At 52.4% G+C, this 18,226-nt stretch overlaps 1 protein-coding gene across 3 annotated transcripts in view; it reads left to right on the top strand.

Moving 5' to 3' along the window:
- Positions 1 to 18,226, top strand: part of MYH9 (myosin heavy chain 9) — an 89,054-nt gene that overhangs the window by 40,777 nt on the left and 30,051 nt on the right. For all 3 annotated transcript variants that reach the window (XM_039877785.1, XM_039877783.1, XM_039877784.1), the window contains 10 exons: positions 6,816 to 6,843; positions 7,621 to 7,714; positions 11,621 to 11,713; positions 12,257 to 12,320; positions 12,860 to 12,958; positions 13,379 to 13,522; positions 14,325 to 14,420; positions 15,210 to 15,328; positions 16,761 to 16,913; positions 17,895 to 18,068. In XM_039877785.1, the coding sequence (XP_039733719.1) occupies positions 6,816 to 6,843; positions 7,621 to 7,714; positions 11,621 to 11,713; positions 12,257 to 12,320; positions 12,860 to 12,958; positions 13,379 to 13,522; positions 14,325 to 14,420; positions 15,210 to 15,328; positions 16,761 to 16,913; positions 17,895 to 18,068 (1,064 nt within the window). The remainder of the gene's footprint in view (positions 1 to 6,815; positions 6,844 to 7,620; positions 7,715 to 11,620; positions 11,714 to 12,256; positions 12,321 to 12,859; positions 12,959 to 13,378; positions 13,523 to 14,324; positions 14,421 to 15,209; positions 15,329 to 16,760; positions 16,914 to 17,894; positions 18,069 to 18,226) is intronic.

The raw sequence follows: 18,226 nt of genomic DNA on the forward strand, positions 1-18,226 counted from the left end.
AAATGTTCTTTCTAGAAGAGGAATCTGTGGTTAATGGATCCTTTTCAAAGATTCAGCTTTGGGTTTGCTTTTTTGTTTTGTTTTTAATCCAGCCCAGCAGGCCCACTGTGCTTCGCTCTGGGCCAGCCGAAGTGAGAGATGGGAAAGAAGTGGCCCCTTAGAACCCAAAACTTTGGGGGTGGCTGAAAAATTGGCCCATGTCTCTGTTACTGTTCCCCCAAAACAAACAATAAAAACTCACCTGCGAAGTCTCTAATAGCTAAGCCGCTTTGGGCCTTCATCCTCCTGGACCTGCTCCTCTCCTCGCCGCCTGGCGAATGTCGCTCACCAGCCCAGTTTTCCTCTTCTCTCAAGTGCTGGCTCTGAGACTCCAGCAGGGCCGTGTCGCACTGTGTACGTCAGGGCTGAACACTGCTGGGTCTGGAGAAAAGGATCGCTTTCTTTCCCCCGCCTGATCGCTGGAATTAATCTGTAGGATGAAATCAGAAAGAATTCCCAGAAACCTAAGAGAAAAGAGAGCTGAAAGGTTCAGGAATACAGGTCAAGATTCTCTAAGTGGTTTCTGTAAAATTCCTCTAGTCTTGACCAGGGAGTTATAATAAACTCTTTGTAATAAATTCTAATAAACCGACGACTCGGGGTGTTCTTTTGGCAAACAAACAGTGCCGATTGGGGCTCAGGATGTCATTCCAACTGGGCTTTGTGATTCTCGATGAAGATCTTGTTTCTCCAACGCCAGTTGGTCCACAAATACAACAGGGCAGAGGTCTAAGCTGAAAGCCGAGGAAGGAAGCCATGCCCCAGGAGCAAACTCTGGCCTAAAAGTTGCCAGCACGCCTTTCATTTCCTTTGATTGCCCCTTCTCCAAGGCGGCCGGAGCCCCTGGTTTCTTCAGGAAGCATCTTCAAGTGCCATTATTGTTCATCTGCTAGCGTTAGAGTTCCTGGTATTCTCTAGCAAGTCTGACCCAACACATTAAAGGGGCGTTTCGTAAAAGCCGTTGTTCTCTTGGCAGAGCTCTTTGTGTTCCAACATGGAGTCAGGTTTGTCCTGAGCTTCGCCTGGCAGTGTCCGTCTCCTTCCCTGTTCACGCCTGTTGTCCTTCCCTTCTGTCCTCCCTTTTCTCCCCTCTGCAGACCTGTGATTGAGGCTTAGTCCTCTCTGCACTGGACTCAGCCAGGGTGCCTCCTGTCAGTCTTTTCCCCAAGGGGAATGTTGTCGAAGAGCAGGGCAGAACTGACCTCAGGGTGTCAGATCCCTCTCAGTATCCTGGTGGCCTTTGCTGCAGGCCGTCGGCACTCACATGTGGCTTTTGAATTTCCCTCCACCCTGATCATCCTGTCAGAGCTGCCTGAGCAGCAACCCCACACAGAGAACATCCTTGCTCCTGGCTCCGCCCACGGGAAAGGTGGCTAAACAACCAGCAGTGGTTCTTGGCAGGTTTGCCTGTGCACTGGGAGCTCACCTGTGTGAGCTGTTAGATGCATTTTGGCCAAGAGAAGACTCGCTTGGGGACTTACTTGCTCTCCAACATAATGAAAGCTAAGATCAGTCCCTTGGGCTTCTTTCTAGTTATCGAGAGTGCCTTGTGAGGAGGGGTGTCTATTCTCTGCTTCCTGTAACTGGGGACTTGGGCCTTAGCAGAGTTCAGACCACAGTCCTATCTGAAGGAGTGTGGGTGGAGGCACTGGGCCAAGTTCAGCTGGCTTCTGAACTGTGTTGCTGCTGACCTAGCATCTCCCTGTGTGGGGCCTACCTTTGTGACTTGGAGAGAACATTGCAGGTGACCATGTTGTGTGCCTGGGAGCCACCAACGAGGCCTGCCTTCTTGCTGGCTGACTACTAGGCCGGCAGGCTGCCAGAGGCTTCATGACACAAGGTCTCTGAGGCCTGTCATCCACATGCTGCTTCTGCTAACATGAAGCATTATTTCATACCTGCTTTTTCTCACCTCTCTGCTTCCCAAATGCTTGTAACCCAAGCTCACGAATTGGGCTGGCTTGGAGAAGGTAGCACATAGCTTACAAGGCCCCATGTGGCATTTTGTGAGTATGGATGGTCCTTTCTTTGCAGCACCGAGGCTGCTGGTGGCACAGTGCCCTGCCCTGTAGGAGCTCTCTGTGGGGAAGCACGAGGCATCTAGAGACCTGGGTTCTTGGCCCAGCTTGTGTGACTTTGATCAAGTCATTGGGTTTCTCGGGACTTGGTCTCCTGACCTCTGGACGCAGGTGGTTGAACCATATGCTTTCTAGGGCTTTTCCAGCCCCAAGGTTCCAAGCTCAAACCCACAGGTCTCCCCACATTTTGTAGTTGGTTTCGGCCCAAGTATACTTGTTCTTTGGCCCATCGAGACCCTCTTGCGGTCTACAAGAGGCTCTCAGGAGAAGGAACTCTGGAGTCCAGCTTCCCGGCCCAGGTGACAAGGAGCAGGGGCTTACACAGCGAGCGCCCCCAGGGTCTGCTCTGCAGTTTTCGTGAAGGACGGACCCATTGGTGGTGGAAAGTTTCAGGCCCTTCGTCGTGGGTCATCCCGTCCGTCTCACTCTATGCAGGCACATGGCCCAAACTGAAACTGCCCTTTGCTCTCATTTTTTCTCATTCTCATGAAACCTGATTGACCCGAAGTTAGGTCCTGGGAACAGGGTGCTCTTCCAGGTGTACCCCCAGAGAGAGCAGCTCTGCCTGAACCCCAGGAGGCATTATCTTAGCTTTCCGATGAATCAGTCCTGGGCCAACACTGTTGGTGAACCAGGCCCGTTTTCTTCCTTCTGTACTTCCTGTCGGGGCTGATGTCACCACTCTGTGAGCCTCATGGCCTTTTATGGACAAGAATCAGCAGCTCCTGTCACAGAGGAAGTAGTGATAAGGCCCCCAGCATAAGTCTGAACCTGGAGTGAAATACCTGCGATTAGGTGTCCCTTCTGTCAACCTGAGCCAGGACCTGAGCTGCCTGGAAACACCTGTCCATTCGGACATCTGCTTCAACTTTGAAAGGCCTTGAGGCATTGGCGGTTTAAAATAAAACCAGGAGAGGGAATGGCCTCTGCACCGAATGTGTGGCTTAAAACATTTCTTGTTCTGAGGAGGGCATGCGGTGGGGAGCTGGAGCTGCAGGGGGCTCAGGCGGTTAAGGACAGCGTTTCCGAGCACCTGTGCTGTGCCGTGTCCGTTAGGCACCCACACCATTCAGTCTTCAGAGAGGCCTGTTCTCTGATTCCCCGAGAGGTCGGGGAGCCAGGTGTTGCGAGGGAGAGTGCAGAGTGAGGTCTGGAACCAGGGCTCTGGAGCACGAAGCCAGTATCTGTCTCCTTTCCATGTGCTCCAGGCACGTGGGCCAGTGGTTGTCAAAGTGTGCTCTGAGGAACCCTGGCTCCACCTCCCAGGCAGCTCAAGTTCTTTTATCTCCTGTTCTTCATGTCGGGGATTCGGGAAGATTTTATCTGAGGAAAGACAGTTGTTTTCTTTTAAAAGCTTTGAAAACCACTGGAGAGAGAGTCATACACTTGGTTCTGCGCTACTGCCACCCATGTGGGACCAGGGCAGGAGGAGTTTAGGCTCCGAGGTCAGACTAAGGGCCTTCGTCCCCGCAGGGAGCCTGTTTCCCAGAACAGAGTTTTCTCTGGAGGGTGCACTCCCCTGGCCTGGACTGCAAGGTTCTCGTCTGTGTGTCTGTCTCCTCTGCTGTGGAGGAAGGAAGGGCGTTGCAAATAAGCCTTCAGTCCACGTGGGCCCTAGTAAGCACTCGAGCCAAAACAGTGGAGTGGGCTGGACTCTCGGGTGTCGGAATCTGTGAAGAAGGGCTTATGGAGTGAGTGTCGCCGGAATCCATCAGGGGTCTGGCAGGGTAAACTGAGTCAGGCAGACAGCTGAATGGTTGCTGAGATGTCTAACATCTCACTGCCCAGAAGAAATGCCTCTGAGCTCAAGAATGAAACAGAACTGTGAGAGGAGGCTTATGCGAAACAGGGACAACACCTGCCTTATCTACCTCCCGAGGTGACTGCGAGGCCGCAGGGTCACAGACCCAAACCTACTGTACGAACAGAACAGATTTTCCTGGGCGGAAAGGGCCATGGATGTAAGAAGGCCATATTGTCATTCATCGCAGGCAGGTGAATTTGGGGTGCCAGGTCGTGGGAACAAGAGTTGAGGAAACGAGAAAGGCCTCCCCCGTTAGTTCTCCTTCGCCAAAGCATTTGCCCGATGAATGTTCTAGCAAAGTGATTTAAGGTTTCTTTAAAGTGAAAAATCAAAATTTTGAAGTGTTTCCTTTTGGGCTGTGTTGATAGTGCTAACTTGGCTTCGAGAATTAGAGGTGGAAGGTCAGAGGAGAGGAAGAGCTGGGGGTGGAGGTCACATGAGTCTGGTCAGGAATTGGAACGTGAAGTGCGTACAGGCCTCTGTGTGTGTGTGCACCTGTGTGTACATCTCTGTGTACGTGTACCTGTGTGTGCACGTATGTCTGTGTGCGTGTGCCCACGCACGCCTGCGGCTTTGTGTCGCTGCATGTCTGTGTCCACGTGCATACATGTCTCTGTGCACATACCCGTGTGCACGCCTGCCCATGTGCAGCTTGTCCACGTCCCTGTGTGTGCACATGTGTCTGCGTGTGTGTGTGTGGGGGGGGCTCTGTTTCCTGTTGTTCAGCAGTTCAGCATCTGACTCCTCACACAATTAGAGGAATTCCAGCCATCCTAGGGACCAGGCCTAGACAGTTCTGGGAAAACGGTTCCTTCTGGAAGGGATGGGAATGTTTCCTTTTATGGTAGCGTTGGCCACTGCTGCCTCACGACTTGCCAGCACATGCAGGCACAGTCTTGCCCGCTTGCGAGTAGTGACTAAACATGCCTGCAGCTGGGTCGGCCCAGGAAGATGCAGTGGGGGAGGCCGGGGTCCTGGATCTCAGTCCTGTTTGTCCCAGATCCTTGTCGGCCACCCCACTGTTCTTAGGGGCCAGGCAGTGGGAACTGTGTCTTCCCAGCCCGTGGCTCCCATGCCTTCCCTCTGCCTTCCTGCTAGTCCTCGCGAGTCTCTGCCTCAGCTCTGGCTACAGCCTTGAAGGACTGTTTTTTGGGAAAGTCGAGATGGGGTCAGCAGGTTGCCCCTCTGGGGCCTGCTCTGGGCAGCTCCACAATGATGAGGGGATGGGGTTCGTGTGAAGGTGAGTGGCCCAGTTCCTGCCACACCTGCACCCTGTTGTTTCTCAGGGAGCTGGGGGAGGGGCAGCTGCCGTTCGTTTGCGTCTGTGTGAGTGTGAGGTTTAGTTTTCCACCTTTCTTTCCCAACTCCCTCTTTCCCTCTCAAGTGACCCAAAGATGGGAGAAGAGATGGCAGTAAATGCCCAGCCCCGTGTGCTGCGAGACCAGGCACCCTGGAGTCTCACCCCGCCGAGAGGCAGGTGACCTAGCTGCGTTTGCAAATCCCTCTCCCAAGGCCATGCACAAGGGAGGCCATGAGTCACCCTCCTGGTGCCCCGTCCTGCAGGGCCCTGGCCTGCAGTAGGAGCCAGTGAGCATGTCCTCCCAGATGGCCTGCGTCAGTCTATCCAGCACCAACGCCGCTAACAGCTACTAGTCCTGCACATCTTCCTCCACTGCTTGACTGGTTCTTCTGCTCCCCTGACAGTGCCACTCACCACCCGTCAGGACAACCCCTGATGGGGCCGTAAACAGGGAGCAGCCATTCGTGGGGTGTGTTCTATTTACAGGGTCCTGTGCAGGTCCTTTCCATGTGTTATTTCTGTTCTTCAAACTAATTCTGCCAGGGGGTTAGTAGCATATTTACTTTATGGATAAAGAAACCGAGACGGGAAATTAAATACCTCTCTGCAGCCCAACAATTAGTAAGTAGCCGGGTCTTGGATTCAGGCTGATTTGACTTCGGTTGAGCTGTTACATGAAAAGGGAAAAAAATGAGTTTGTGTTTTTAGCTGTTGCTTAAAATTAGACACCTAGCACTGGCACAAGTCAGCCTTAATGTCTTAAAGTATTTCTGTCAAACTCAGCCTTCAAAGTCTGGGTATTAGTGTTCCTCTTGCACCCAAGGGAGTCAGTCGTTTATATCCATACTTGCTGAGCAGTTCACAGAGCTGGGGACAGTTGCCAAAAGTTCCTGACAGCCAGGTCTGGAGACTGAGTTGTCACAAAACTGATCAGAAGCGATGATTCTGATGAGCTGTTTTTTTTCAGCTGTCCCTAAACTAACGTCGTTGAGCATTTTTCACGGGTCAGACACCACACTTGTGCTTTCCTGCATGTTATTTACATGTATACTATTATCTTCCATCCCAGGAGGAGGCTGAGGCTCCAGGAAGCTACACATGTGACCAAGACAGTGTCTCGCCCCATTGCAAAGCCAGCCTTGTCTATCACAGCCCTCACTCAGCCTCTTAACTGATGCTCCTTATTTAAATGGGGACAGTATTTAAAACACCTGCTGCCAGCCTAATTACTAACAGCCCGAACCCCCAGTTATAAACACACAGGGCACCACTTTCACACTTCGTTAAGTAGACTCCTGGAGAGCTTTTCATCAACTGACTTTCTCAGAGGTGGGAGAGGCAACTATTTCTGGTGCCGTGGGGTGGGCCAGGCAGTCAGCGAGGGCGGTCAGAACTCCTGTGGAGCTGCCACCTCGGAATGTCCCTCGTCGGATTGAAGTACAGGGCCAGCCTGCGTGCACTGGCCAGGGTGGAGGACCCTTTGCAAGGCCAGCATTCGTAGCTTTCTCTCCTAGGAAGTGGGCAGCTCTTCAGAAGCCAGAGAGGGAGCTTTTTGTAGCTGGCAGAAATTAACCCGATATCTCCTTTGTTTCAGACCGAGAGGACCAGTCCATTTTGTGCACGTAAGTGTCTCCGTCAGGGTTGCGGGGCCGTGTGTCACCCCAACCTGCTGTTACCCTTGAGGACTCCTACGAAAACCTAGGTTGATGAGCTCCGTTTCCAGTTCGAGTCCTGTGGCTTCCCCAAGGGATGGGCTGCTCAGTGGTCTCACAGCGTGAATGGGTTTATTTGATGGGCAAAGCTTTAATCGCCTTCCTCAAAAGAGCGGGTGGGCAGTTGGATGGGTTTTTAGCAGAGAGCAGAAGCAAGAGTCTTCTCAGCAGAGCATGGCTGGCGGCTCTCGGCCCCCTGGGACGCCTTTTTCTGGCTCTGAGCAGTGGCTTCCTTTACCTGGATCGAAATGGACACTGGGCTTCTCACCCACACCCTCTGAATTTAACAAGGAGATAAATAAACTCCATTGCCGAGGGAGTTAGTGGTACAGAACATTCCTGCAAGTACAATTTTAAAGGAACATGTATAAGTGCCTTTGACCCCTGGGTCAACAGCTGCCTCACACTGATTCCTAAGACATTTGGATGTGAAGGCTGCCAAGTGACCAGGGCAGGCGCTGGATGTCAGTTTACTTCTGTCTGGCCTCTCGAGGGCCATGGGAAATGGCCTGAGTGAGGATTCCAGAACTAGCATTTATTGGCCTGTCCCCTTTTCTGCCACTAGGTGTTGGGTACCTCATTGGCGGTCAACTAGAGTGGTAGGCCGTAGAGCATGCAGTGGGGAAGGGACAGACTTCAGGGGTTTGGCCACCCCTCCTCTGAGAATTTCCTTGGCTTTCTTGGCAGGGGTGAGTCTGGAGCTGGCAAGACGGAGAACACCAAGAAAGTCATTCAGTATCTGGCTCACGTGGCCTCCTCACACAAGAGCAAGAAGGACCAGGTGAGTGCAGGCCTTCTGACCCACAAGGAAGAGCATTTCATGATCCGTGGCTTGGCTTAACATGAGAGCGTTTGGGGAACAAAGCAGAGGCTGGACCCGCTTTCATTGAGGCTGTAGCATGGCTGTCTTGGGAGTGGGTCCGGTGGTAGCCGTCCCATTTCTCCCTTGGCCTCCCGACTTTGAGTTGCTATGGAAACTGGAAACCAATGGGGGTTCGCGCTCCTGGTGTTTGCAGCTAGCTGCTGCGTGGCCTCCACCCCTGAGGTTGGAAGAGAAATTCCAAAGCTGTTTCTCAAGCTACTGGAGACTTGCAGGTCCTGGGGCAGGCCTGCGTTTGACTCCCCACTTCCTTTCCCTGCTGTCGAAATGCCTCTGGGGGTACAGCCCCCTGGCGAAGAGAGAAAGGGCCATCGGAAAGTCTTCTCACTTCCCTTTTTCTCCCCTCTCCCTCTTGGTGGATTATGGGCGAACTCAGCAGTGTCCTGGCTAGGTGAGCTGCACGTTTACTGCACGTTCTGCACCAGGAATGCGTGTTCTGATCATCGTGTGCCCTTGAATTACATACTTTTTTTTCTAAGCAGCTTTTCACTCTACACCATTGTCACTTTCTGCAGCTAGAACTATTCTCATAAGCTCAGCTCACTGACTGTCTCGGGAGGTGGGGGGCAGGGTGTGACACACGGTGACCTCTCGTGCACTCTGAAAGGACAACTCCTGCAGAATGGTTACAGGCCTCGTCACCTAGCTGTTCTCAGAAACTCCGGTCTTGCCCAGAATTCCCCACGTATAGAGCCCCGAGTGAGGTGCGGTGGACCGGGAATCTGCCCTCCCGGAGCCTCAGCTCAGTGCTCCAGACCAGATGGAGACGGCCGGCCCCCTCACCTGCCACCGCCCGCAGTGCCGGTCAGAAGCAGCGCCCAGAAGGCCCACATTGGACTTTCTCAGAGTTGGGGTGCTCAGTCTTAAGCATGCCTGTGTGGTGCTCTCTCTCTTTCTCTCAAGCACACACTCTTAAATTTCCCTGTGAAATCTAAGTGTCCTTGGTGTCCCCTCAAGCCACCAGGGGAACCGCACCGTCTGGGTGGCTCCTTACAGGGTGCTGTGTGCAGCATATGTAAGTAGCGGTGTGTGTCTCTTTGCATGCAGACCTGGGGTGTGTCCCACAGAATGTCCTAATGAGTACAGCCGTCTGGAATGGAACCAAAAGTAACTTCTCATGTGCCAAATTTCTCAAGACATTCTGAATCTTTTTCCATGGGGCGTCAGGAGTTATATTTAGAAACTAATAAAGATTTTTTTGCTCCATCCACCGCCCCCCCACCCCAATTTCCATTCTTTTTAGGAGGCCTGTTTTAAAAACAGGGCTGTGAGGTTAGGAGTTCTCTAGCTGTGGTTTTCCATCTCTGCATTTGCAGTGAAATCTATTTTCCAACTATTTATTGAATGCCTAGTATGCACCTGCATCTCTGGAGGGTGACCTTGAAGTCCCTGCCAAGACAGGACCATGGTTAAGAGTGGGAATGTAGGCCCATGCGCCTTACTTCTGGGGCTCCCAGCACTCCTAGCACTCAGGCAAGATGGCATATGGAGGAGGGCGTGATAAGAAGGAGCAAACTCATCACATCCTCTTTGTCAGGTTTCGGTGTGTGAATGGCACCCTGCCCCTGACTCCAAGTCCAACCAGAGTGATTGACTAGGTTACCTCTGCTCAGGCTCTCGGTTGTAGAGGCGATTGACCACTTTGGTTGATTTCCTTGCCTGAAGCTCTGCGGTGATATTCCACACGCAGCTGGGCCACAAAACACTCCTGAACTTGGTTTACCACTCTCGTGTTCTGAGGCTTGTCACGGCATGCTCTGGGAGTGAGCTCTCTCTCTTCCTTGCAGTGACTCAGTAGCTCATCTCAAGACCACCCACTGGGACGTCCCTGACCGTACCTTGCTGTGGGAAGGCCGGGCTTTGGCAGGGCTGCAGGTTGGCAGAGCAGAGCTTGGACGAAGGGACTTCTCAGGTAGTTGTAGCCCAAGGTCAAAAACATTATCCAGTGAAGTCCTTCAGAAATCAGATGGGGAATTCCAATTCTTACGAGCACACGCTGCTTGCAGCGTACCTCATAATTTCATATTATGCAAATTATACAAATTCCATTGAAAGATAAGTCCTTTCTGTGCCAAATTAGGCATTAGTTAAAAATGCATAAGTTAGCCATCACCATTGTCAACAAGGAACTGGGCCCTGCAATCCCAAAGGGTTGCTCCCGAGTTGGCTTGGCACTCTGTGTTTCATGGCAACAGCCTGTGGTCCTGAGGCAGAGGCCCGAGCAATGGCAGGCTCTGGTCAGGGCCACGCTCCCGGGGAGTGGCTCGGCCAGCCTGGCTGCCTGGCTGCCTGGCCTGTGTTTTGAGAGGAACATTTTAGCGGGTGGGGGAGCAGCCCTCATCCAAATTGGGCCCCATGGGCTGCCTTGCTGACTTCCCAGACCCGCCTGAGCCCCAGGGATGGCAGCCCAGTGTTCTGTGACCACTGGTGCCAGGGACACATGGAGAGCCTGCTCTATGGGTGTTTGACCCCTGCCCCTTGACCTGACTGCTCTGACCCTCCTTCACTTAGCTGTATGGTCTGAGAATAGAAGACTCCCTCAGCCCTGGGAGGAGGTGGGTATGCCAGGCCCCTTCCGGTCTCTGGTGGACTTCCTGCATCCTCAGTGGTCTGCAGATAGATCTGGAATATGGCAGGTATGCCCGGAAGGCCGTGGTTCATGACTCTTGGAAGCTGCTGCTACTCAGCCTTCCTTTTCATCGCTCATAGGCAGTCTTTATTCCCGTAAAATCCTGGCTTGGCTCCAGCCTTGCTAATAAGTACAGAACCCTGCCTGGCCTTGTGCGATCTTCTTTCCCCCTAGAGGATATCCAGGTATTAAGGTGAACGAGATCCGTATTTTTCTCAGCCAGTGTCAGTTATTATCTGGCCTGCTGGGAGGCCAATGGCTGCTTCCAAAGTTGATCTGACCTGACAGGTAAAGCCCCCAGTGGGGCTGGGTCTGGGCAGGAGGATGGCAGTGACTGACAGGTGTTGGTAGAAGACTTGAATTTGAATACCGCTTTGCTGGTTGATAGGTATTTGGCCTCAGGCAGATCATACCCGCTCCCTGAACCTCAGTTTTCTCTTCTGTGAAATAGGGCTACTCTGTTTTGCCTACCCTGAGTAGCGTGAGGCTCCAGGGACAAGAAGGCATAAGGGTGCGTTTTGTCAACCACAAAGCATCATTAGAGCACAAGTACGGGCTATCGGTGTTACTGATAAACAGTTCAGAACCCAAAATGGGCTTTGTTGATCCCATGCTGGGAACAGATTTCGGGGGTGGCAGGACAAGGGACCAGTGAGGTAAATGCATTGTTTATTAAGACACAGATGAGATGAGCTTGTGTTTTTAGTGGATCTGTCCCATGAAAAGGAAAAAAAATGTGGGTGTTGGGTGGGGATTAGAGATAAGGAAGGCAGAGGGAGGCCAGTGTACCTGGGGCAGAGATGTCCCAGAGACGGAACGGTGTCTCTGTATCTTTTCTTGGTTCGGGTGCTGCTCTCCAGCATGTCCTCTGGGGCTGACCTGGGCCCTCGTACCAGGTTCCTAGAACTGGGGGAGCCCACTTTCCCGTTTTAGGGTTGCTGGTCAGTCAGTCCAGGGAAGTAAGTTCAGACCAGTCAAGGTCTCTGGAGACCTTGTGGGAAGGTCGTTCTTGAGTGACACAGAATCAGGCTGAGGCTGCCGTGGTGGGCACCAGAAGTCTTCATTCCAGGTGTGCTGGGCGTGTAGACACGGCTCTGCCACCGTCCCTTGCGTCTGGCAGAGCAGGTTTGGCAGCCTGAGCCGCTGCCTGGCCTTCACTGCACCTGGGTTCCTTCCAGGGTGAGCTGGAGCGGCAGCTGCTGCAGGCCAACCCCATCCTGGAGGCCTTCGGGAACGCCAAGACCGTGAAGAATGACAACTCCTCTCGATTCGTGAGTACTGACCGGCCGCGTCCCAGCTCTCGGGGCTGAGGCTTCGACCCAGAGCTCTGGCATATGTCGCCTTCCAGCTGGGTGCTCTTACTTTCAAAGTGAGGAAGGTTTAGACTTGGTGCTTCCTGGGCCCGCTGCATGGAGCAGGCTGGGTCATACCCCAGTAGGTTTGGATCTGCATAAGTAGCTTCTTCAACCTAGGTGGCAAAAAGCCAGCAAGGGAGTACGGCGTCACTGCTGGTGTCCCCGATTGTCCTGTTGTAGGCAGTAGCCAGTTGGAACCCAGGGCCAGATCATGCAGTGAGGAGTATTTCTCCCCCTGTACAGAGGAACTTGGGTGCCACTGGACCTCATCCTGATTCCAGGCCTGAAGCGGTGTGGCTCTGTGAGCCCTGAGTACCTGAGGGGTGTGGGGTGCGGGATGCGGGGCTCCTGGCTGCAGGCGCGTGAGCACAGTCTCTTGGTTTTCTCCCTCCAGGCTCTTCCCACTGGAGGTAGGGACTGGAGGATGGGGCCTCTGATCTCTTCCTCGTCTTTCCTTAGGGCAAATTCATTCGCATCAACTTTGATGTCAATGGCTACATCGTGGGAGCCAACATTGAGACTTGTATCCTTGTGGTTAATTGTAATAAGAGTCCTGGGTCCAGAGGGGAGGAAAGTGACTTCCTGATTCCAGCACTTTCCCTTTTAGGCACCTGTTGTAACACCTCATCTGGGGCACTGGGATAAGTACCAGGAGAGGCTCATTGAAATCCATCTCAGAGCCAGGTTTTTCTTTACTGGCAGGATAAAGTTCGGCTTAGAATGGGATGGAACTTTTGAAGATAGGTGTTTCCCTGAGGGGTGGAGTTGGGATAGATGGTAATTTATTTCTCTCCTGCTCTGGCATTATAGTCCGCTGGCAGGAGTCTTCTGCTCTCCATTAGCTTCATAAAAAGAGGGCTCTTGAAATGAGCAGCCTCCCAAGTATGAGAGCTGTCCTTTGACAAGCTACACCTGTTGATGGACAGAGCCAAGGGAGTTTGCTTTTATTTTATGTGGCCATCTTGTGCCATTCTTTGTGGCTGGTGAAGTTCAGTTGCTTTTGATGGAAAGTAGAGAGGTTGCCTGCCCTCCAGCTTGCACAACTCCTCAACGTTTGCAAAGATCTTTTGGAGAAATCTCGTGCTATCCGCCAGGCCAAGGACGAGCGGACCTTCCACATCTTCTACTATCTTCTGTCTGGGGCTGGGGAGCACCTGAAGAGTGAGTACTGGGCCCACCGCCTGACAGGTGGGCTGCCGGGCGCTGGGACTCCCGCCACAGTTGGGCCACACACTCTGGTTGGGAAATGAAAACTCCAGCCTTGGGTTGGGGAGGAGAAGCCAGAATGCGTTCTGTTCTCTGGGCCATCCTGGGAACTTGGCCTTCTGCTTCCGATTACGCCAGCGAAAAGCCAGGGCAGCTCATGTGTGCAGCTGTGAATCACAGGCCCCTGAGGCTCTCGTGGGCTCTGTGCGTGTCAGGCTCACACGCTGAGGAAAATCAGCAGTTTTGGCCACTTCACATTTCCTGGTGCGTCTTGGGGCTTAGGGGTGCTTCCCGGTCTCCTAGGCCTCTGATTTTTCTGATTAGAGCCTCTTTTAGGCACATCATTGACCCGCCCTTGCCCTCTGCCCCTTACAGCTGATCTCCTGTTGGAGCCGTACAACAAATACCGCTTTCTGTCCAATGGGCACGTCACCATTCCCGGGCAGCAGGACAAGGACATGTTCCAGGAGACCATGGAGGCCATGAGGATTATGGGCATCCCAGAAGAGGAGCAAATAGGTACAGGACTGGCCCTCCTGTGGATGAAGGAGGGCAGGCAGGAGGCTGGTCATCACGCCCTCAGGGGCATTAGAGCGGCTAACGGGCCTGGGGAGAGCTTCCTGTCAGCTCTGAGTCTTAGGGAGCCCCATAGAGGCCAGGAGGAAGGTCTTGAATGTCGGGGAGAGGGTACCTCAGGTTTGAGTTTCAGAGTTATTTGTTCCCCAGGGTACCATTTATGGAGAGGAGAATTAGGGACAGGTGTTTAACTGCCCAGGGTCTGGGTCCACTGCTGTAGTCTTTGCCTTCGCCGAAAGTGGAATGTTCCTGCCTTGTCTCGGCAGAGCGTGGAAGGAGCCGGGGCTGGTCTCTGTGTCGATGACGCCTAGAATGAATGGCGGCCTGTGCCTTCTCATTTCCTCAGAAGGAAGGCGAAGAGGGCCTTGAGGCTGTATTTTAGAAAACTGGGGAGGGTGCACCTCATTCTCTAGCGTTAGGGTTGGTATCACCTGTTGCTCAGCCACAGACAATATAAATGGGAAGGCCTGACAGTGTTCCAGTAAAACTTTATTTATAAAAACAGGCAGGGGCCCTTGGGCTAGAGGCACATCCTTAGTCTAGTTTTAGAAGTGTTGGGAAGGTTAACAGAGCTTATATCTAAGCACAGGGCTTCCCAAGCTGAGATTTGCCAGAGGCCCTGGAGACAAAGAGGAGGCGAGCCCTCCAGGGTGGCCCGACCCTCCCTGCAGACTAGTCCAAGGTCCCACTCAGGGCTTATTTTGCCTTCTACCTGGCCCTGAGCTGCCTTTGATTGCATCCCAAGGCTTACTGCGGGTCATCTCGGGGGTTCTTCAGCTCGGCAACATCGTCTTCAAGAAGGAGCGTAACACTGACCAGGCATCCATGCCCGACAACACAGGTAATGTGGTCCTCCCACCTGGAATTTAGGTCAGGTACCTGGGCTTGGACGGGCTCAGGAGGAAGTCTTGTAGAAATTCCAGACTTCACTCTCTTTTAAACTTCATGGTATTTATGGCTGTCACTGTACTTTTTGTGAAACACACATAAGTATGACCCTTCTTCATAGATTAAGCATCAGAATGCATTAGAAAAGCCACAGTCATACGGACCAGGGTTTCCTTCATTTGTTCCCGAGACCAAACCCTTTGTGTCAGTAAGACAGTGGTTTCTGCTGTCGCTGCTCAGTGCACGCCTTGCCCATGAATGCATCAGGACCTTAAAACACTGTCGTCATGGCATCTGCCTTGTCCACTGCTTTGGGTTGTTGCACGTGACCCCATTTAAGTTATCAACCGTAATGTGCCCTTCCTAGGGGCTTTTGAAAAAATTTAACACGGGTACATGTGTTAAAAGATATTTCTGTGGGACACATGCTGTTCCGTCCCCTCACACTGGGCCGGGTAGGACCACCTCCTGTCGGTCCTGTTTGCACACTCGGCGCATGTGGCCAAGGGTGTGCAGAGGGACCCCCGAGCCCCGGTTAGGACGCATTCCTCCTGCCATGACCGCTGGCCTGCACACGAGTGTGCGCCCTGCTGAGCACAGTCTGAGCTGGTTGTCCCGGTAACGCTGTCTCGGTTACCACTGCGGCTTCCCTCTCCACTCCCGGGTTGAGCACAGGACTTGTTCTCTTGGGTTTAATTAAAACTTTTTACCTTTCTTCTCTTTACTCTTTGAAAAACATTAGCTGCCCAAAAAGTGTCCCACCTCTTGGGTATCAACGTGACCGATTTCACCAGAGGAATCCTCACGCCCCGCATCAAGGTGGGACGGGATTACGTCCAGAAGGCGCAGACCAAGGAGCAGGTATGCACGCCCTCTGGCGGGGGCTCGGGCTGCCTCCTCAGCCAGGGTCATGGCAGTGTCAACGTGAGGCCTGCTCTGCGCCATCCGCTGTGTTAGGCACTGCCGCATGGGTCACCTCATTCAGTCCTCACAGCCTGTCTGAGAGCAAGGTGGTATTTGCCCCATCAAGAACACAAGGAAGCTGACCCTGAGTTCAGTGGCATGGCCAAGGCCACTCGCCTAGGAAGGGCCTCTTTAGGCTACCTTGTGCCTCTGCGTGGAGTCGACGTTTAGACTGGTCGGTCACAGGCCTGTCCCGTTCTGGTCTAAAGTGAGAACTTGACGTTTCTGTAGTACAGCTCGTTCTGCTGCCAGGGGGGCAGCGCATCTGCCACCCTCAGGGCCCATGCCAAGCGGCTGCCTCTCCACCACCTGCCATCGTGCTGCCCGTGGTGAGAGACGAGCTGGAGCCTCTGCCTTCGCCTCAGCCGCGCTGCGTGACTGTGCCCGCCGGCCCCTCCCAGCAGGGCTGTCTCCCCTCTGCTGGTAGCTTCTAGTTTCTTTGGTGGCAGTGGGCGTTTTACGGTGCTACTCCCATCTCTCAAAAGTATTTTGGAGTTCAAGTTGCTTAGTCCTTTTTCAAAGGGTGCTGTCCTCTGTTCCTCATACTGGTGGCTGACAGCCTGCGGGTGATTCTCTACAGAGCCATCCCACCAAAGCCAAGAACATTGTGTTTGAAAGACAGTGTGCATAATTATTACCAACTGTTTATTTTCCTAATAGTTAAAGAACCTTTATTTTCTCATTATGAAAATGCTACACAAACACTTAAGATTCGGGAAATATAATAGCCTAGAGAAGAAAAAAATTGCCATAGTCCTACCCAGTGACAATTATTGGGTAGCCTTTTTCTTTATCTCGTAAGGCCTTTCTTTTCTTTTTTAAACTTAATTGTCACCCTGGCTTTTTATTATAGAACTTTTTGAATATTTGCAAAAAGAGTAATGAGCTCCATGTGCCCATCACGCGGGCATCTGTCTTCGAGAGAGACTAACTCATGGCCAGTCTTGGCTCCTCGTTAATCTTATCTACCCCCTGCCCCCGCATGCATTATTTGAAGCAAATCTCAGACATTTTGTCATTTCTTCTGTGGATGCTTCAGGATGTCCCCTTTTATTTTAAAAAGGTCTTTGCAAATGTCTTTCTAAGTCTTCCGTGCTCGAATTAGATATTTACATTCTACTTTTTATGTTAGATATTTACATTCTACTTTTTCATCATAAACAACTGCAGTGAACAGATACATGCACGAAGCTTCACCCCGCCCCCCGCTCCATCTTCAGGGCTGTTTCTCTAGAGGAGGGCCCTGCAGCTAAAATTACTGGGGTAAAGGGTACAGGTGTGATGACTCTCTTGTATTTGACACTCTGTCCCCTGGGTGTCCCTTCCCCAGGCTGACTTTGCCATCGAGGCCTTGGCCAAGGCCACCTACGAGCGCATGTTCCGCTGGCTGGTGCTGCGCATCAACAAGGCCTTGGACAAGACCAAGCGGCAGGGCGCCTCATTCATCGGGATCCTGGACATCGCCGGCTTCGAGATCTTCGACGTGAGCGTCTCCCTCCTGCCCTCATGTCCCCCTCACCGCCTCCTTAGCCTCTTGGCCGCCTTCCCCTTGTCCGTGAATCCTCTTTCCTGTGATCCCATGGCAACCGGAGTTGGCCATCTCTTCCTTGCATGGAGACAGGAGACAGCAGTTGGGCATAGTTTAAGCTTAAATGAGCATGCCCATTGCCAGCCAGAAATGCTGGAGAGAATGGAGCTTTTCGATGGTGTCCTGGGAGGCTTTGTGAGCAGGTGTTTTCTGTGGATTAATTTTCCTGCAAATATTTATTGAGGGTAGCGACAAGACGTTGTCCTTGACCATCAAGACTTTGAGCTCCTCTAGGAAAAACTGATAATTGTGGTAAATCAGAGGTTCTTAGCCTCGGAGTCCATGGTAGCTTCCTGAGGAACCATGAACTTGTGTGGGAGGGGTGAAAATTACCTCTTTATTTTTCACTATCCTCTCATAAAAATGATAATTTTTTTCAATTTATTTTCAATTGTGAATTGAACAAACTACACAAACCACAGTGGTACTAGCAGGGCTTGTGATCTGTCTCTAGTAGAAATCGGAGGCTGTCATAGCATTTTGGAGTTGTGGCAGAGATGTCGTAATATCATTTATGCTCATCTCTACTTCAGAATTTTGGAAGTTATTAAGTCCACTGCTCGTGTTTATTAATACAGAACACGATGTATGACTGTGTCTCAGTATTTTGATAATTACATTTTTTAAACATACTATCTTTCCTTTGTAATCTGTTTCATGTATTTTAAAACATTTTTCTGAGAAGGGCTTTCTTGGGCTGCTAGAGAGGTCCATGGGCCCCAGAAAGTGAAAGACCCTTGCTGCAGGCCCCTAACCCCGCAGGCTCCACAGGGGGCAGCACTGAGGCACCCCAGCAGGTCTTTCCTGAATCCCTGCCCCGCTCCTTCCCAAGGGCCTGCTGGCAGGCATCTCTGACATTGCTCTTCCTCCTGGCAGCTGAACTCCTTCGAGCAGCTCTGCATCAACTACACCAACGAGAAGCTGCAGCAGCTCTTCAACCACACCATGTTCATCCTGGAGCAGGAGGAGTACCAGCGCGAGGGCATCGAGTGGAACTTCATCGACTTTGGCCTCGACCTGCAGCCCTGCATCGAGCTCATCGAGAAGCCAGTAAGAGCCAGCGCTGTTCAGACCTCAGACCCGGCCTCGCTCGTCTCCTCGGGAGACCCTTTCCTCCCCTCCCACTCCCGTTGGTTGTGGGTTTTAATTCCTCCCGTGTTGGTGCCACCCGGAGGAATAAGTTCTGGGGCTCAGATCTGGTACCTGGA

The sequence above is a fragment of the Pteropus medius genome, unplaced genomic scaffold (genome assembly GCF_902729225.1).
Source record: "Pteropus medius unplaced genomic scaffold, Ma_sr-lr_union100, whole genome shotgun sequence".
NCBI lineage: Eukaryota > Metazoa > Chordata > Mammalia > Chiroptera > Pteropodidae > Pteropus > Pteropus medius.